Here is a 20,036-nt window from a genome sequence, read left to right on the forward strand (position 1 = left end):
TAGTTGAAGGCCGCTATCAAATCCCACCTCATTCTTCTCTTCTGCAGACTGAACAAGCCCAGTTCCCTCAGCCTCTCCTCATAAGTCTTATGCTCCAGCCCCCTCATCATTTTTGTTGCCCTCCACTGGACTCTCTCCCATTTGTCCACATCCTTTTTGTAGTGGGGGACCCAAAACTGGACACAATACTCCAGATGTGATCTCACCAGTGCCAAATAGAGGGGAATAATCACTTCCCTCCATCTGCTGGCAATGCTCCTACTAATGCAATCCAATATGCTATTAGCCTTCTTGGTAATAAGGGCACACTGCTGACTCATATCCAGCTTCTTATCCACCGTAACCCCCAGGTCCTTTTCTGCAGAACTGCTGCCTAGCCGGTCGGTCCCCAGTCTGTAGCAGTGCATGGGATTCTTCTGTCCTAGGTGCAGGACTCTGCACTTGTCCTTGTTGAACCTCATCAGATTTCTTTTGGCCCAATCCTCCAGTTTGTTTAGGTCCTTCTGTATCCTATCCCTACCTTCCAGGGTATCTACCACTCCCCCTAGATTAGTGTCATCTGCAAACTTGCTGAGGGTGCAATCCACCCCATCCTCCAGATCATTAATGAAGAGGTTGAACAAAACCAGCCCCAGGACCGATCCCTGGGGCACTCCGCTTGTTACCGGCTGCCAGCTAGACATGGAGCTGTTGATCACTACCTGTCAAGCCCGATGATCTAGCCAGCTCTCTATCCATCTTATAGTCCATTCAGCCAACCCATACTTCTTTAACTTGCTGGCAAGATACTGTGAGAGACCCTATGAAAAGCTTTGCTAAAGTCAAGGTATATCACGTCCACCGCTTTCCCCACATCCACAGAGCCAATCATCTCATGATGGTCAGGTATGATGTGCCCTTAATGAATCCATGCTCACTGTTCCTGATCACCTTCCTCTCTTCCAAGTGTCTCAAAATGGATTCCTTGAGGACCTGCTCCATGATTTTTCCAAGGACTGAGGTGAGGCTGGCCGGTCTGTAGTTCCCCGGATCCGCCTTCCCTTTTTTTTAGCCAGTTTGGTTTGCTCAATACCCATTGTGTCTTTCAGCCCCTTCCTGAACTTCAGCATGTGTTCAGTTACAGGTTGCGTCTTCTCTGCAGTCAGTGTTTCCTTCAGTATTGGGCCTCAATCCCAGTGGCATCTTTGAAGTCTTGGGATTCCAGGATCCGGCGAGGCAGGGATGTAAAGCCCCTTGTGGTGCTGTTTCCCAACCCCAGGGTTGTACCCATGCAAAATCCATCTCCCCTCTTGGAGTTACCTGGGCATCTTTACTCCCAGCATTGGGACCCTCCCTCCCCCGTTTTCCCTCGTGGGATGTGAATGTGATCTGTGCTCTCTGAGCTGAGAGAGGCACCTTTTTGCAGCAGCTCCCCCAGCTGCTTGTTGTGTCTCACCAGCCTGCGGAATTCCCTCCTCCCCTCTGGTGGGTTCTTTGCGTTTTCACAGGCAAGCATTCCTGCCGGAGGAATTGCATCCTGCCTTAAAGAGAAAGAGTTGATTGCCACAAGCATAGCCGTGCTGGTGTCTTGACAAACCGCGACCTGGATGGGGACCCCTGTCACTTCTTCCTCTGTCCCCGAGAGCTCAGCTGTCTGCCTGCTCCCCTCCCGGAGGTTAGTCACAGGGCTTTCTCTCAAACCCTGCGTCACTGGCTGGTGCCTCAGCTCACAGATGCTGCACCAGCCATGCTATCCTGGGCCTCCTTTTCCAAGTACCCAGTGGAGAAACATTCCTGAACTCCCATTGTTCCTTCCCCAGCGTCCTCCCGCTCTGTGCTTTCTAGAGTGGGATGTGTCCTGTCCAGCTGGGAGGGGCTCACCGCTAGCAACCAGGACAACAGCCTGCTTCACTGCCAGGCAAGACACTCTCCTCCATCCCCCAGGAGACGCTGCCTGCAGCTGCAATGCAAGCGTTGGTTTTGCTGCTCTCCCTGCTGCAAAGTTAGAGGAACCCTCACCCACCTCCAGTGGTGTCTACGATTCCCTCATCCTTTTCTGGGCTGCCCTCTGGGACATATCTGCCTACGCTCCCCAGAGCGGGATCAGTGCCTTGTCCAGCTGCAAAGGGCTTGCAGCTGACAAGCTGGCCAGGTGTCTCACTGCCAGGCACGGCACCCCCTCCTTCCTGAGCTGGGTGCCTTCAGCCAGGAGACTTTCTTCCACTCCTTCAGCACTTCCTGGAGTCTCGATTATTCTCTCCCCCACACCCCCAGGATCCCAGCATGATATCTCTTCTTGCTGAGGGTAAACACCCTCCCAAACTTAGCTGTACGGAAAAAATCATTCCCAAGAATCAAGTCAAACGGGATGTCTGCCATCACCCCACAGTTAAAAAAGTTACCAGAGGTTCCCACCCAGCCCCACAATTTCTGCCATTTAACCAGTTGTGACCCATCTGTGCCTAGGGTAGCCACTGGACAATGCTGAGATCAGGGCAGGCTGCAAGAGGAGAGCAGATTTTCCCAGCACTGGTGGGTAACACTGAAGTCAGACTTCCCAACCAGCCACAAACAGTGCTTCTGTTTCCCCACACTTGTGATCAAGAAGCTACAACAAAATATACACAGCCCCCTTTACTGCATTTCAGTCTCTGGATCCCAGTCAGCCACTAGGCCCAGTAAAGAGATCAGTTATTTAGAACTCTATGCTCTTTACCAAAAAGGTTTCTCCTGACCCCAAAGGGTCAGCCACAGCACCAGATCAATATAAGTTTGGATCTTATCCAAAATACCACGCTGCCAGCCAATCCTTTAGTAACTAAAATCCTTTGTTTATTATAAAAGGAAAGAAACAAACTATAAGAAAAATGTTAAATGATTAAAGCAATCAGATACATACAAATGATTTGAAAGTCCATATACATAAAGTTTTCAGTAGAATTATAGAGTTTGAAGGCTTGTACAGTTCCTCTGGTGTACATCCAGTACCTGGTTGGGTCTCAGACCCTCCTTTCACAGCTTCAGTTGCTGATGAGTTGGTCCAGAGGTAGAATCATAGAATTATAGAGTTGGAAGGGACCTCAGGAGGTATCTAGTCCAACCCCCTGCTCAAAGCAGGACTAACCTCCGCTAAATAATCCCAGCGAGGTTTTTGTCAAGCCGCAGCTTAAAAACCTCTAAAGATGGAGATTCCACCACCTCCGTAGGTAACCCATTCCAGTGCTTCACCACCCTCCTAGTGAAAAACTTTTTCCTAATATCCAACCTAGACCTTCCCCCCTGCAATTTGAGACCGTTGCTCCTTGTTCTATCATCTGCCACCACTGAGAACAGCCTAGCTCCATCCTCCCTGGAACCCCCTTTCAGGTAGTTAAAGGCTGCTATCAAAGCCCCCTCATTCTTCTCTTCTGCAGACTAAACAAGCCCAGTTCCCTCAGCCTCTCCTCATAAGTCTTGTGCTCCAGCCCCCTAATCATTTTTGTTGCCCTCCGCTGGACTCTCTCCAACTTCTCCACATCCTTTTTGTAGTGGGGGGACCCAAAACTGGACACAATACTCCAAATGCGGCCTCACCAGTGCCGAATAGAGGGGAATAATCACATCCCGCGAGCTGCTGGCAATGCTCCTACTAATGCAGCCCAGTATGCTATTAGCCTTCTTGGAAACCAGGATATACTGTTGACTCATATCCAACTTCTTATCCACCGTAACCCCCAGGTCGTTTTCTGCAGAACTGCTGCCTAGCTCATCGGTCCCCAGTCTATAGCTGTGCATGGGATTCTTCCGTCCTAAGTGCAGGACTCTGCACTTGTCCTTGTTGAACCTCATCAGATTTCTTTTGGCCCAATCCTCCAGTTTGTTTAGGTCCTTCTGTATCCTATCCCTACCTTCCAGGGTATCTGCCACTCCCCCAGCTTAGTGTCATCTGCAAACTTGCTGAGGGTGCAATCCACCCCATCCTCCAGATCATTAATGAAAATGTTGAACAAAACTGGCCCCAGGACCGACCCCTGGGGCACTCCACTTGTGACTGGCTGCCAGCTAGACATGGAGTCATTGATCACTACCCCTTGAGGCCTATGCTCTAGCCAGTTCTCTATCCATTTTATAGTCCATTCATCCAACCCATACTTCTTTAACTTGCTGATAAGAATACTGTGAGAGACCGTATCAAAAGCTTGGCTAAAGTCAAGGTATAAGGTAGGTGAAGAGTAAAGACAATATGGATGTGGTGTGGTCGTGCAGCTGCCTTTTACGTCCCTTGGCCTTTGCCATGCGACTTGTGGAAATTTACAGAAATAGAATGGAGTCCAGGGTCACGTGAGTAAGTCCTGGTGACTCATCAGGTGTAGCCCCAGCTTCTCTCCCCGGGCCCATTGTACCTGTGAGTTTTCTGAATGGGCCATTAAACAGCTTATTGCTGCTGCCATCCTGTCTGGGGAGTCGCCCAGAAACACAGCACAAGTTGCAATACAGATATATCCAACATACCCGTAACTTCCAATACACGTGACACATGCACATAAACAATATCATCATACTTGGCAAATTGTAACCTTTCTAACGGTACCTGACGTGGCCTGTCTCATATGAATTATTGTAAGTTTGAAACATTGATGTCACATAATATGATAAATGGTCCCCCAATCCAGCCAGCGTCACACCAGGTAGATTGCTGGCCTCGGGGAGCACACTTTGCTTGATCAGGGAAATCTGTGGCCCTGTGTCCTTCCACCCCAGATGCTCTTTACCATAGATTTCAACACCGCAGCATGCCCCATGTCTGGCTCTGCAGAGGCCAGTCTCACAAAATGCCATTGCCTGAGGGGTGTGTGTGCACCGGAGAGCAGAACTCCCATAGGCTGCTGGCTGCCCGCTTGTGCCAACACAGGACCCGTGTTTTCAGGTGCCCCATGGAGTCACACCTTCTGGCCAGGCTCCTCGTTTTACAGGAGACTTGGGACGCTGATTAAAGGAATGGGTTTGGGGAGATGAAGGCCCAGCCTCCCAGCCACCCCCTTTCTTCCCTGTTTCCTACCAGATTTAAACCCCTCTTTCTGGGATTTACTTACAATCGATGCCTGGATTTGCTCAAAGGTATCGGCTAAAAAGCCATTTCATCGACAGTGTGTACACTTTTATCTCACAGACCCTGTCTCACATCATGTTTACATATGTTTAGGAAATGCTCTTGGGCAACAAGATCAAACATGCCTTCAAAACTTGTAACAACTTTGCCCCCACCCACTTTGCCATCAAACCCTGGAGCTGGTTGATATATTCCCCATTACTCATGTTAACATCTCTTTTACGATTTCTAAACTTCACATTATACATTTCAGGGGTGATCTTAACTTGTTTTAAAACCATTTCTTTGAATTTATCATAATTTGAAGCATCCTTTAATGGCATCTCATTGAAGATACCCAGAGTTTTACCAGTTACTTTTGCAACCAAAGTGGGGATTTTCTTGTCATCAGAATCACACACAGCCTCTCAAAGCTTGTGATGTACTCTGCAATATCATCCGTCTTGTTGTATGCAGGACACAATTTTTCCCATTTGTGGATTTTTGGAGAGGTGGGAGTCAATGGTGAAGAAAGGTTCTAGTTCTGCTTCTCTAGCAAGTCCAGTTGATGTTTTCTCGTTTTCTTTCTCCATGGCTGGTTTTCGGGCCTCAATTTCTTTGGCTTTTTGTTCGAGAGCCTGCAGATGACCTAATTCCATGCTTGCTTCTGGGCTTCAGCTTCTTTTTCTTCCTCTTTTATCTGCAGTTCTCTCAGTTCCAAAATTCTTTGATGTTCTTTTTCCTTTTCAGATGCCTGAAGTCTGAATAATTCCAATTTCGCTACAGCCTCACTCTCACTCATTTTTCTGCTTTTTCTGCCTCTATTTCCCTTCCCTGAAATAAGCAAACAGCAAACAAACCAAACTGGTAACTTTATCTGTTTTCAGCCACACTTAAATTTCACTTAAAATCTTTACACCAGTGTATGAAGTGTACACCTCAGAACAATACGCTGTGCATTTCACCCTGTTTGCTGTGCCACTGTCACGGACATGCAGCCTGCTGCAGCTTGAATCTGGGGCACCGCTGAACCTCCTTATTCTTGTGGCTTGGGCTGACCTCCAAATATATGCCTGCTGATGATACACAGAATCCCTCCAGACCCTGTTATCATTTAACACAACAGGAGGTTGTGCCCCACACCCACCTGAGTCATGTGAATACTCTGCCTGAGCCACTCATGAACCCACCATAGAGCCAGGTGACAGCCAGTAACCTCTACAGACCCCAAGCTCTTCACCATCCAGGACTGCACCCCAAGAAAATACCGGCTCATTAATACAAGCTCATTAATAAGTCCTCTCCCCCCGCAAAAACAAACTGGTTAAGATAAAACATTAAACAAGTTGATTAACTACAGAAAAATAGATTTTAAGTGATTGTCAATTGTAAATGTAAAGAGACTAGAAATAGTTACCTAAAAAAATAAAAAATAAGAATGCAATCTAAATTTTAACAGGTTTTGAATCTAGAAATGTCTCACCCTGAGAGATAGTAGAAGCAGGCTACAGATCTCCAATTCACAGGCAAAGACTGCTTTCCCCACCTGCGACTCCCCTCCCCCAATCCACAGTTCTTTGTCATTCAGTCATTTCTTCAGGTGTTGAGCTGTGTGGGCGTGAAGCCAAGAGATGATGTCACTCCTCTTCTTTTATAGTCTGTTCCAGTGTGCCAGTGATGCCTGTGACCTGGAGGGTCATCCTCATTGGTCAGTCAGCATCCCATTGTGTACATGCTCCTCTCTGTGAAGCTCCACTGTAAACAATCCCTGTTAGTGGAATCTATCCTTGAATGGGTGAGAGACCCATCAGTGCTGACTGGCCAATCCATGGTTGTTCCTGAAAAGCTGTTTGTGGGAGTTTCCCACCTTGCAACATGTTCTAGTAGCATGGGCAGCAATATTTTATAACTTCACACACTACGGTAGCACATATATTCCAATAGGATATTAATGTTCAGTAGAGCAGGCCTTTTATAATAATACCACACAAGGCGTACCTTGTATAGAACACATCCGAATTACATGACGTGGATGACTATGGGGTTGCTGGGGTGTTGTTCTCAGACACAGAGTGTCACACAGATGCCATAGGAATGCTCTGTGCCCGTCCCTGTCAGCTGCTCGCCTGCCCATTCCCATGGGCTCCCTAACCTTCAGTTCCAACCCAGGTACGCTGAACCTAAAGATACAGCATGATGGAGAGCCGGAGACAGTACTCTGGACCACAACGGGAGCTCATGGCAGCATGTGGCACCTGGGATTCACAACACTCAGGCGCCAGGCTCTCCAGAGGTACCGGGTAAGGCCCCCTAGACCAGGGGTGGGCAAACGTTTTGGCCTGAGGGCCACATCTACATATAGTAATTGTATGTCAGGCCATACAGAGGGGTGGGGGGAAGGGGTGGGGCTGTGTGGGAGCAGTGGCTGCCATGCGTCGCTGCTTGGGGCCAGGAGTGGCTCCAGTCAGGACACCACTGGGCCCATGTGGTGGGAGAGGGGTGGGGGGAAGGGCAACCACCGGTAGAGCTGGAGGGCCTGATTAAAAGCTCGGATGGGCCGTATGTGGCCCGTGGGCCATAGTCCCCCTAGTGCTTAGGGCTCTCCCATGGCATGTGGGGAATCACTGTGGAGCCAGGGGAGGACTCAGGACTTGCTGGCCCTAGTGCCATGCTGTGCTCACTGCCAGCCCCTTCCTAGTCTGTTTCTGCCCCCCAGGCCTGCACAGCACCAGGCACACTGCTGGCACTGAGCAGGGAATAACAGAGAGGCAATCGCTGGACCTGAGCCTGAGAGACCCTGAGACAGGGGTTGGCCTGTCCCAGACTCCTGAGCACGGGGCAGGCTGTACGGGCCATGCCAGCTCCATAAGGTTTGTGCAGCTCCCGAGATCACCCAGCCAGGGCACCTGTCAGCAGCTGGGGGCACCTTGGCCCAGGGTATTTAGGTACCTAACTCCATAGATTTCCATGGGAGTTGGGCTCCTAAATGCCTCTGAGGACCCTTTGTCGCAGTGACATGGCAGCCTCTGGTGGTGAGCATGGGCAGAGGCGGGGACAGTGGGGCGGTGCTCAGTGCTGCATGCCTCCCTCCTTGACAGCTGGTCTTCGAGGCTCTCCGTGATGGGTACCTGGGGGAGATGGCTCTGGACGACATCACCGTGAGAGCTGGCGCCTGCGGGCCGCAGGAGTCCTGTTCCTTCGAGGCCAACACTTGTGGCTTCTCCTCCCACGGGCAGTACACATGGGCACGGCAGAGCAATGCCACCGGCACTGCCGCAGCTGGCCCTCCTGCCGACCACACCGTGGGGACAGCCAGAGGTAACGCAGCCGCTGTGCTCCTGCTGGGCTGGGCCAGCCCAGGCGATAGCAGCCTCGCAGGGCTGGAGGGCTCTTCTGCCTTCCTGGGGCCTGGCAAACAGCCACTGCATGCCGCCAGCAGCACAGGGCGCTGGCCAGCTGCAGAGGTGCCATGGGTGCAGGGCACTGTCCTTGTGTGGTTCTGATTGCAGAGGCAGCTCCTCCACGTGCCTCCAGGGCTGATGGTCAACTCCATGGAAGTGCCTGGCTCACTGAGCTCTGCGGAAAAGCCACTCCCCAGCCCTGTGTGAGCCGCTGGGGAGCAGGACATGGGAGGCGATGGGTGAGCAGGCAGCCCCTGTGGCACTGCCAGGTGGGGCTGAGCCAGTCCGTTTCCAGGGCACTCCATGGTGGCCTTGCTGATCTCCTGGGTCCCAGCACATCCAGGGCCCCCAGTTCCACTGAGCCAGTGCAGTCAGCCAGGGAGCTGTGCTGCGAGCTGCCCCCTTCCCAGGGAGTTGGGACCAGCTGCACTTGTGCCGCCAGCTGGAGGGTGGAGCTAAGACAGGTCAGGCGCTAGATGAAGGGACTCCTGGGCTTTAGAGAAGGATGGCACTTGAGTCACTCGGGAGCTGGCGCTGCAGGGAGCAGGCAGGGCTGGGCCTGGCAGGAAAAGGGCACCCAGGGAACCAGCGGGGCCCCAGAGCTTTGCACAGAGCCGGGGGGACGTGAGGTGCAGAGTGCAGAAAGGGCTGGGAACGGGGCCGGGAGGGGGTGGAGAAGTCCTGAAGGGCACAGGAAATGTTTTGTTTGGTGGGAACATTTTTGTTTGGACTCTGGGATTTCTCCTCCCCCGCCCCGGGGTTATGTTTGTCGTGCTGGGGCCGGAGGGCTCAGCCACGTCTCCACCACAGACGGTTGCACAGCGAGCTGAGGACACACCGTGGGAGGAGGAGCTGAGGCAGGGAGTGCGGGCAGTGCCATGCTAGACCAGGGGAGCAATGGAGAGCCATGCCCCATGACATTCCCAGTGTCGGGAACTCTCGGCGGTGCCAGGCCATGGTGCCAGGGCGACTCTGCCTCCAGGGCCCTGCCAGCCCACGTGGTCGGTGCTGGTTTGAGTGCACTGGAAGATGCAGCTGTTCTCTGGCTTTTCCTTACTGTGGGCCTGTGGCCGGGTCCCTTCTTGGGGCTGGCAGGGTCTGACCGGAAGGTGTTCCATGGCTGTGCCCGGTGCCTGGGTTCTCAGTTCTGGGCCCAGGGGGAAGAAACAGATCTCTCTGCCAGGCTGTTGGGTTTTGTTTTCCACAGGGCATTACATGATTGTTGACACCAGCAAGGGCTCCCTGCCGCGTGGACAAGCTGCCACTCTGAGCTCTGGGCCGTACCGGCCCCTGACACATCCCCAGTGCCTGGTCTTCTGGTACCAACTGAGCAGCAGTGACCCAGGTGAGCCTGGCAACCCCACGCCCTTCCTTCCCCCGCTCGGGCTGGCGGGTGCTGAGGCGCTGGGCAGGCAAGAGGCTGGGAAGGAAGGCAGGTCTGCAGGAGAAGCCAGGCCTGGGTTCTGGGCTCGGCTCTGCCCCACATTTGTGGGTGAGCCACGTCCCTTCTTGGCATCTGGCTCCCTTGCTGTGAAACGTGTGTTACGCCCCCCGCCGGCCAGCCTCACAGGGAGTGGGATTCTGGGGAACTGGGACCCTGCGGGGAGGGTCACATGAACAAATCTAGCTGTCTCCTGCTTGTGCCCTGGCCGCAGATGAATTCCTTGGGCCCGTGGACTCTGCCAGCTCCTAGGGAGACTCGGATTAGCCATGTCGGCCCAGGGCTGTGGTCCATGCAGCCCGGTGTCCTGGCAGAGGCTGGGGACACCTGCCCCATGGTACTGCTAGTGACCGAGCCCTGTGCAGGTCCCTCAGGGCCATGTTATCAGCCCCCTGGATGGGGCCAGGCCCAAACAGTGTGTCCAGACTAGAACCCAGGAGCCGTGAGGGCCGGTACCCTGCTCTAACCACTAGACCATGTTGCCTCCGGGGTGCTTTGGAGGCAGGTCTTTGGACTGACTGACTGACAAGCTCCTGCAGTGGTGCTGCAGCTCCCTGCTCTCTGCCGGGGGAGATGCCGGCAGCGTCAATGGCTTTTGCTAGGTTCGCTGAACGTGCACGTGGAGGAGACGGGGGTGCGGAGGAGGCTGCTGAGTGTGAGCTCAGTGCCGGAAGCTGGCTGGCGCTATGGCAGGGTGACGGTCCAGGCAGCTGAGGACTGGCAGGTGAGAGCTCGGCCCTGCCTGGCGTTCTGGCACGCCGGCAATCCAGAGCCAGGACAGGGTGCGCCGGGGGCGCTGGCGATGGCTCAGAGCAGAGCCTGGCACCTGCCCCAGAGCCCTGGGCCATTCCTCGGAAGCCCTTCAAGCAGAGCCGGGCTCGCGAGGGAAACCCCAGCCCCAGACACTCCCTGGGCAGAGTCTGCTGCAGGTGGAGGCTGGCGGCTCTGCAGAGGGGGGTGGTGGGGTGGGGTGGGGTGGGGGAAGGAAGGGGGAGTCCCGGCCTCCCTCTGATGCAGGGTTCCCTTCTGGTCTAGGAAGGCTTTTATGCCAGGGACCTGCCAGCAAAGCAGCCGAGGCTAGTCCAGGGGACGAGCTGGTGACACGTGGCTGAGTCCCAGGGTCCCTCAGGCACTGGCCCGGCCTGTCTGAGCAGGAGGGGCAGAGCATTGGCACAGGGGTGCCTGGAACCAACTTCCAGCCACCGCCTCCCTCTGCTCCGGCTTGGGCCCCCTGTCTGACCCATCCCGGCTCTCTGGCAGGTGGTGTTCGAAGTGCTGGGCGCTGGCGGAGAGCTCTCCTACATCGCACTCGATGATCTGCACCTGAAGGACAGCAGCTGCCCGGAGCCAGGTACGAGACTATTCACGTGATCCCGGGGTGCCGAGGGCCCCACTGTGCCAGGCGCTGTCCAGACGGGGAGGCGGGCCGGGATGGTCTGCCTACAGCCAGCGCTGGCTGGGGAGGAGGACTGCGCGGTGAGGTGGGGCAGAGTGATGCTGAGGGGAGGACGGAGCAAGCTGCCAGTCAGCATCAGGCAGAGCCTGGAGCACCCCAGGGTGCCTGCTGGAGGGCTCTGGCTGACTTCTCACTGCAGCTCCTCCAGGACGACCTGGCCAGTTGTGCTGGGGGTGTGTGGGGCGCGGTCAGGAGGTGTGCACGAGGCAATGGCCCAGCTCCCTGCCGGGGCGGGCGGGGTCAGACAGGAACCGACCCTCCACAGATCTGAGCCTGCTGCTCTGCCCCAGGCTGCGCAAGGGGATGGATAACCAGCGCTTTAGTGACGGGAGGTGACGGCTCCAGCCCCAGCCCATGCCCCACATCGCTCCCGCGCCTGGCATTGCGGCGCAGGGATTGCCCTGGCCAGAGCTCCAGCCCTGCGGGCATGCGGGAGCAGCCCTGGCACGGGGCTCAGCTGTCCCACCTCGCTAATCGCCCGTGGCAACCGGCAGAGGTGGGGGGCAGCCATACTGGGCACTGGCCTCAGAGGAGCCACCCCCTGTTGTAGGCAGCCAGGGCACCTCCCGGCCCCTCCGGCCTACGCTGGGCACCAGGAGGGAGCCACGGGGACCAGAGCCCATCACGCCCTCCCCCCGCTGGGCAGCCCCCGCCGCCCTCCACAGCAGGGAAAGAGCAGGACACGGGCCCACAGACTCCCCCTGTGGGGCACTGCCGCCGGTGGGGGGCCCCAATGTGCGTATGGCCCCTGGGCGCCGGAGACCCACACTAATCGCAGCACGCCATGCCTCGCCTCCCGGCTCTTGGGCAGGCTCAGGAGAAGCCACGTCAGCTGCTGCTGTGGGGCCGGAGCTGAGGGCTGGGGGGCTCCCGTCTCCCGTCAGGGTAGCACGAGGCATTGGCTAGGTCAGGGGAGCTGCTGCAGTGCCACAGAGCGATGGAGATGTACATTGCAGGGGTTACAGCACCCCCGGCATATGGGACCGGTCATTGCTAGAGACAGGTCCAGGCTGGATGGGCCGATGGGTCTTCCCAGCATGGCAGCAACAGCGTTCCCAGACACTGTCCCCATAGTTACAGACGCTGCCGTGTTAGCCTGTCTGGCGCCCCAGGCTCCAGCTTCTCTGTCCCAGGCGGTGGGGCTGCCCCAGAGAGGTCTTGCCAAGAGCCTGCCCCATTCTCCTCACTGAGTGCAGGCCAGGGCAGCGCATGCCCGCTGTCCCATGTCCCATGCTGCTGTAACAGGGGCCAGGGGTCTCTTGCTGGCAGGTGCCTGTGATTTTGAGTTGGACACTTGTGGCTGGACCAGCCCCGCAGATCCCAACTGGGGCAGCTATGCCTGGGGCTGGAGGAGCGGGGCCAGCCCTTCCAGATCCCCCGGCCCGGAGGTGGACCACACGCTGGGCACGGCGGCAGGTGAGTTGCTCCTGGCCAGGTAGGCGTGCGGAGGGGCACAGTACGCAGAGTCAGCTGCAGCACCACACGGGACGCTCTGGGACGCCGGGCTGGGAGCGCGGATGGGGCCACACTGCTGTCTCCAGCGTGCTGCCCTTGGAGCAGCCCCGGTTCACACTGGCTGCCTGGCAGCGCCTCTGCGGCGGGGCAGAGCCCTTCGGTGGCTGGCGTAGCTGTGAGCCGCCCCAAAGACCAGACCCAATCCTGCGGGCAGTGCCCATCCTGCCAGCCCTGAGACAGCTGGTGGGTCTGCAGCGAGCCCGACAGAGACAGGAGACAGGAGCTGCGCCCCATTTGGCAATGTTGGGGTAACTGAGCCCTAGGATTTGGGGGAGCAGAGCGATGCTGCCACGACTCAGAGGGCCAGAAAGGCCAAGGGGGAGCAGCCACCCATGGCAGTCTGGTCCCAGGCTGTGATGGGGGAGGAGCACCAGCCCATGGCAGTCTGGCCCTGGCAGGGGCACAGGGCCCACAGCCCTGCTGTAGTTTTGACCTACGGTTCCTAGCTTGGGCTGGGGCCTGCCGAGGGGGGTGAGACGCCTCCCACCCACGGCCCCTGGGTACTGCACCCCGCTGCGTCTGGCTGGGCTCGCTGGCGCCCTGCTGGGTGGGCTGGTTTTTCACTCTGCAACAGGAGAGAAGATCAGGGCCAGGCTGTGATGTGGTCGGGGCTGGTGCCACTGGGGACGTGCCCGTCAGCTTGGCAGGCTCTCAGTTGGCCAGTTCCCTCTGCCGCTGCGACAGGCCTGGGACCTCCTGGGAAAGGTGCAGGCTGAGAGGTCTGGAGTCTGACACCCGGGCTCTGCCCAGCACCAGCACGGCTCAGGAAGCAACCGTGCCCCATCCCTGCCCTGCTGCACCAACGTGCCTCACCCCGGCCCTGCCTGCGGGGACACTTAGGGGTAGGGACCCCATGGCTGCCCCGGGTGCTGGGCTGGGGCTCGCTGTCCCCGGGAAGGGGAGTGTCCTGGGCCGCCAGTAGCTCCAGCCTGCAGAGCCCCCTCAATGGGCTGGTGAAGCAAAGCTGCCTAGTAGCCAACCAAAGGGGCATGGGCAGGGTTGATCCTGGAGCGCTGTGTCCAGCGCACAGGGCAGACGAAGGGCGGCAGACCCCCCCCCCCGGCCTGTCAAAGGAGGCTGGCCCCTCCACTCCTGCTGCTTCTCCCCGCAGGTCACTACACTTACTTCGACACCAGTGTGCTGGGCGCCGGGGGCAACACCGCCTGGCTGCTGAGTGAGCACCTGCCCGCCACCACGGGCGCCTGCCTTCGCTTCTGGTACCACATGGACTTCACAGAGCACTTCTGTGAGTGCCGCCTGCAGCCCCGCCAGCCGGGGGTGTCCCACCACCAGCCCAGCCCCCCCGGCCATCGCCAGGCCGCCCTCAGAGCTGGCAAGGGGGATGGGCAGAGGGCTGGAGCCAGCTGTGGGCGGGGGTCCACACTTCAGCAGTGAATTGGGAGGCTCCCAGGCCTGGGTCAGAGGGAATTCTCTCCCCTGGCCCAGCGCAAGGAGCAGCCGGCCCACGCTTTGGCCAGGCCGGTCTAGGAGCCCTGGGGCGGCCCCACCCGGCCAGCAAGAGCCGTCTGCCTCAGCTGGCCTTGTCCCCGGCTGCGGCCCTGGTGCCAGCCAGCGGAGCTGAGGCTGCTGGCGATGGCAGCAGCCGGGCAGCAGTGGCGGGGTGGCGCTGCACGAGAGGCACGGTGCAGGCGTGGAGCTGGGAGCCAGGACGCCTGGGTCCATCCCCAGCTGGGGCACTGCCTGGCTGTGTGAGCTGAGCATGGCACTGCCTGACTTTCCCTCTCTGGCTGGGGTGGGGCAGACTCAGGTTTAACTCCTAGTGTCTGAGCTGCTTTGGGCCCAGGGAGGGGTGGTGCTGCGGGCCCGCACTGACCTTGGGGTCCCCTCGTCTCTGGAGCAGCCAGCGGAGAGCTGAGGGTGAAGCTGTACAGCATGGCGGGGCAGCTGACGGTGTGGAGCACCAGAGGGCATCAAGGCCGAGGCTGGCAGAGCAGGAGCGTCCCCGTGCAGAGCGCTGTGGAGTTCCAGGTACCGGCGGGGCGCGCACAGGCAGCTCTCGGGAGAGCGTTGGCACGACGCTGCCAGCAGCCGTCCTGCTGCTGCCCATGCAGTGGGTTGAGTGCTGGGAGCGTCCCAGCACCGGGGGAGAGGGGCGCTGAGCTGGGCAGTCAGCCCAGGCCACCAGCAGTTCCCCGCTGACGTGTGGGCAGTGCACGCTGAAGCCAGCCTAGTCCAGGGAGGGGCGTGAGAGCAAGTCCCACATGTCCGCGTTTGTGAAGCAGGGCCCTGCGGCTCCTGGACGCCGCCCATGCGGCTGGTTGGCAGAGCCAGCTCAGATGCCCAGGGCTCTCTCCTCCCTGCAGTCAGGCCGTAGACACCCCCTCCCTGGCCCACCGGCTGCTCTCCTGGCTGGGTGCTGCCCCAGCGACCCGTCCTGTGGGGCTGAGCAGCCTGGGCTGGGCGCGCTGGGACTCCCGTCTCGCCCTGCAGATCGTCTTTGAAGTGAGCAGGGGTGCGTGGCCTGCCGGGGCGCCCATCGCCGTGGACGATATTGCCTACAGCGCGGGCGAGGGCTGTGATGGCGACCAGCGAGGCCAAGGGGAAGGTGAGGCCGTTTCCAACCCAGCCAGAGGTGGGCCCAGCCCCCGTCTCTGCAGGCCCCGCGGCTCAGCCCAGCGGCAGCGCCGCGTGTACGGGGCAGCGTGGGGAGGGGAGCGAGGTGCAGCAGACTGTGAGTCGCCCGAAGGGGGGTGCAGGGCCTCCCTGCCCTTGGCTGCGCACGAGGACACCAGGGTGCCCTGCTGTGTGCACGCCTGTCCGGCCTCTTGGCCCCTCCTGACAGCTCTGGGGCAGGCCCCGAGGGGAGGGCAGTGCGGCGGGCACAGGCTGGGAACAGCAGGGAGCTGGCGCTCACTGGGCGGGCGAGCGGACAGGGAGAGCATGAGACGCTGCGTGCAGTAGAGGGGAGCTGGGCCAGGCCTGGGGCTGGAGGGTAGCGCCTGCTCTCCACTGCGGCTGTGTCCTGGGGGAAGGGACGGCTGCCCTCCGGAGGCAGCTCTGCCCCTGCCGCGGTGCCAGGGAAGGTGAGGAGTAGCATGGCCCACGCGTGACAGACCGAGCCCTGGACGCCAGGTGCTGGGGCCTAGCTGAGATCTGGCTGGTGGGGGAGAGGAAGGGGCCTGGCCTAGCCCCCACCTCCATTGTGCTCCTGCTTGCAGACGGGCGCGCTGCCAAGGGCTCTGTGGCCGCTGTGGTGACTGGCGTGCTCCTGGCCGCGCTGCTCCTGCTCCTGGCAGCCGGGGGCACGGGCTACTGGCTGAAGAAGAGGGTGTCGGGTTCGCTGCCGGAGGCGAGCGCCACCAGCCAGGGCTTTGACAACATCGCTTTTAGCGACGTAAGGAGCCCCCGCTTGCTCGGGCTGGGCTGGGCTGCAGGGGGGGTTGTTAAGTGAGGGGCCGTGAGGGGCTGGGCTTGTTTGTCCAGCTGCTGCCTTTAGAGCTGGAGCAGCAGCGTCAGAACCGGTCCCTGGGGGGGCGAGAAGGTGCACGGCAAAGCAGGGCCTGGCCAAGTGCCACGCCCAGCGCGCATTGCCTTTGCGTGGCACTTCAGCCCTGCCCTGCCCTGCCTCGGGGGCCCTGCGGGACCAGCATTGCAGGTTGGCTGGACGGGGCAATACGGCAGCCAAAGTAGATGCTGGAAGGTTGCACCAGCCCCCTGGTGACTGCTGGCCACTTGGCAGCTCATGAACACCGGACCCCTCCTCTTTCCTCGGAGCAGGGCAGGCGGGGATGCAGCCCGCAGCCTCGGGGAACCCTGGGGGCTCTTCACCCAACAGCTGGGGGGCTGAAGCAGAGCTTGGCTGCTCCATTGTCCTGCCCTCTGGGAGCTGGCTGCCCGGGAACACGCCCTCAGGCTGGGCTGAAGCTAATTGCAGCCCATTCATGCTCCCCTTCATTTCCAGGACAGGGTCACGATCACACCCTCGCCTGAGGATGGGGCAGCAGAGCAGCTGTAACCCGCCCCCACTAGTCCCTGCCTGTGCGGGAGCTGGCACATACCGCATGGAATGGTTTCTGCACAGCCTCATGCTCCTCCAGCCCCGTTTGTCACAACTTTCACGTCAAAGGTGGCTCCTGGAGTAGTTTTGCTCATCGACGCTTTAGTGGAGACTTATCCAAGGTCAGCTGACGGGAGAAACACAAGCACCTTGTGCTCTGCTGCCTTGTTGAACTTGGCGAGAATTTGAACATATCCTGTCCCCCTCACCTTCCGGGAGCACATGCAAGAGTCCTGGAGATACCGTCTCAGACACAAGCAGGAAGCCTGTATTTAAATGAAGACAGACACAGCTACAGTGACAAGGCCAGAGCTCAGGCCTGGCAGGGGCTGGCTTGACAACAGTTTTTATCATTTTAAGCCTCTTTTTATCAGTGTTTAGTTTTCAGTTGTGGACAATGGGAGGGGGCAGCCCAGTGCTTCTTAATGACACGTGTTGTAAGTCAAAGAGTTACGATTTTGCAACCATTAAAACACAGACTGTCCCCAGCATGTGTCAATAGCTACCAACTAAAGACCCTTGAACTAAGTTCTCATGCAGCCGTTTTCTTTCTTTGCCTCTCTGTAAGTTTCTGTTACTGCTGGCAATGGTCACTTTGGCTGGGCCTGGTCTAAGTGGCATTTAATGATCAATCAAATCCTTCCACACCGTGTCCCGGGTAACTGCAGCAAAGCAGCGGTGAGCATGCACTTCCTTCCCCTTCCAGGAGGGGGGAGAATGGCCCTGCTTCGTAGCAGCTCAGCACATCTGGGACTGGGTTTTGGAATAAATACAGCTATGAATCAAACCAGTTTCTCCCTTTAACATCACAGAAGCTAATCTACCAACTCGCTATTTAAGAAAGGGTCACGTTAGGATCTAGTCAAACACTCTAGAAACTTCCCTATGGCCGCATTTAGCCCAGTGATCTGAAGATAAACGTGCTGGTTATGAAAAGCTCCTGAAGTCAAGGACTGGTCCAGGCAGTGACCTTGGAGCAGGATGCTCCAATAGCTACAGCCATGCCCTCTGCCCCGGAGCTGTGCACGCCCTGAGCAAACCCCTTGGTACCGCCCCCTCCCCTCACCCTCCACAGGCAGGCTGAGGCTAAAGCAAGGTTTGTTCAAGGGCTCAAACAGTGGCAAAGGGGCCCTGTAAGTGAAATGGTCACATTACATAGTATTCAGAGCACCAGCTAAACTCCCAGCATGCTCTGGGCTCCAGATCGCATCAGAGAGAATGAAGAGTCGGGTTGTTACCCACAAAAATCTAGGGCAGCCTGCCTATACTCTACCAAGGGTTCACGGTGTGACCTGGTTAATTTAGATGCCCCCCACCTTTCCCTACTGGGGGCTCAGGGTGTAAGGCACCTACCCTTATCCACAGGGCTCAAGGTTTTACAGGTCTGCAGGGTCTTTTCCCAGTGAAAGAGCCTTACACAATTGTGTTCTAAGCATCTCTTTATTAAGCGCACACCCAGAATACATGCACCAATCAAATCGGTTATGCTCCCCACTCCCAAAATACAGACAAACTTCACCCACAAGCCAGACAGGAACCACTTGTCTGGGGTTCCCAGTGATGCCGCTGCACGTCACCGCTTGTGCAGAGTGGTAGGAGTTTAGCAGCTTGGTGTTGAACTGCAGGCCAGTGATGGCTCCCCCAGAGTATTGTTTTTCATTTACATTGTACAGGTAAAACTAGCAACTTCCTTTAACTTTACTAAGCCTCTCACATTATCCAGTACCCCCAGCTAACAACATTTCATCACTCACACACCAGCACGTTTTCTCCTCCCTGCTTAAGTCTCCCCCCCCTTTTTTTTTTATGCCCAAATTGTAACTTACGATCTTTTGTTTGTGCAGTGTACTTTTGTGTACTGCTCAGAGCTTCTCTTCTCTACCTTACCCTTTGCTGGGTCTTTCTGTATCCTCCCAAACTTCCCAGCGCCTGGGTGTGTCTACTTGACAACCCTCCATGTTATAACTTGTTAGGGACATTCCTGAGGTGGGGTGCTTTACTAGCAGTGGAGGTTTTCCTTGATTTTAGTGGTGAAATCCCGGAGTTTCACCCACGACTGGTTTAATATGGGGCTGAGTTAAGTCCCAGGCCTATAGGGTCACTGCAGAGTCCTGCTGAGGAACACGAAGGGTAGCTCCAAGCCCCAGCCAAGTTTTCCACGCTGCTAAACCAACAGCTTTTGAAGATTAGACGACACCAGCCCAAGTTTCCTATTTTACAGGCATGATTTTTGTACAGCTTCTTTTCCCACAAGCCCCTGCTGTAGTTGTAGACACTCAAGTACAGCATCATTTCAGCATAACAGGAAGCCTGCAGCCTGAACCACCAAATCAGGGCTAAATACTTGTGCAAAGGCAGAACCAGTTGGGCTAGCGGCTCAAGTCCAAGCATGTGTAGTGCAAGTCTAGCTTCTCCAGAGCCGTAATTAGGAAAGCTTGGTTGAAGGAATTTCAACCTTCCCATTTCAGGATAGGAATGTGCAGACTTCATCACTAAGTCTTCTCTTGCTTTACTATCTAGAGGTGGTAAGATGCAGCGCTCAACACGCTATCTCCATGTCACGCTACGTTACACTGAGCTGTCATCTCTAGCAAGAGCCCTGGCCAGCTCAGAATATTTGCACCCATTCTGGTTAAAAGAAGTTTGTCCAGTTCCATTGGGAACGACTGACTTGGTACAAAAGAGAACGATGCTGGGTAGTGTGACCCGTCCCGTGCCCAGGGCAGCCACCTGATAATGCCAAGGTCAGGGCAGGCTGCAAACGGACAGCAGATTCTCCCAGGACTGGAGGGTGGCGCTGAAGCCAGACTTCCCAACCAGCCACAAACTGTGCTTCTGAATCCCCACAGAAGCCAGTACACAATTACACACAGCCCGTTTACTGCATTTCAGCTCCTGGCTCCCAAATCAGCACTAGGTCCAGTAGAGAGACCAGTTATTTAAACACTATGTCTTTACTAAATAGATTTCCTCTGACCCCAAGTGGTCAGCCACAGCACCAGATCAATATAAGTTTGGATCTTACCCAAAATACCACGCTGCCAGCCAATCCTTTAGTAACTAAAACTAAAGGTTTATTGTAAAAAGAAAGAAACCATAAGAGAAATGTTAAAGGATTAGAGCAAATCAGATACATACAAATGATTGAAAGTCCATAC

The 20,036-nt window shown here is 56.8% G+C and overlaps 1 protein-coding gene across 1 annotated transcript in view; it reads left to right on the forward strand.

The window, feature by feature from the left end:
• MAMDC4 (MAM domain containing 4) overlaps nucleotides 1-16,836 on the forward strand; it is a 50,873-nt gene extending 34,037 nt beyond the window's left edge. The window contains exons 19-29 of the mRNA XM_067561443.1: nucleotides 7,217-7,347; nucleotides 8,146-8,365; nucleotides 9,656-9,793; nucleotides 10,492-10,613; nucleotides 11,150-11,240; nucleotides 12,615-12,761; nucleotides 13,972-14,106; nucleotides 14,722-14,849; nucleotides 15,312-15,426; nucleotides 16,040-16,215; nucleotides 16,783-16,836. Coding sequence (XP_067417544.1) covers nucleotides 7,217-7,347; nucleotides 8,146-8,365; nucleotides 9,656-9,793; nucleotides 10,492-10,613; nucleotides 11,150-11,240; nucleotides 12,615-12,761; nucleotides 13,972-14,106; nucleotides 14,722-14,849; nucleotides 15,312-15,426; nucleotides 16,040-16,215; nucleotides 16,783-16,836 — 1,457 coding nt within the window. The remainder of the gene's footprint in view (nucleotides 1-7,216; nucleotides 7,348-8,145; nucleotides 8,366-9,655; nucleotides 9,794-10,491; nucleotides 10,614-11,149; nucleotides 11,241-12,614; nucleotides 12,762-13,971; nucleotides 14,107-14,721; nucleotides 14,850-15,311; nucleotides 15,427-16,039; nucleotides 16,216-16,782) is intronic.
• Nucleotides 16,837-20,036: the final 3,200 nt, after the last annotated feature.

Source organism: Emydura macquarii, unplaced genomic scaffold (genome assembly GCF_026122565.2).
Source record: "Emydura macquarii macquarii isolate MOO-44397 ecotype Brisbane River unplaced genomic scaffold, CSIRO-AGI_Emac_v2 contig_2417, whole genome shotgun sequence".
NCBI classification, from domain to species: domain Eukaryota; kingdom Metazoa; phylum Chordata; order Testudines; family Chelidae; genus Emydura; species Emydura macquarii.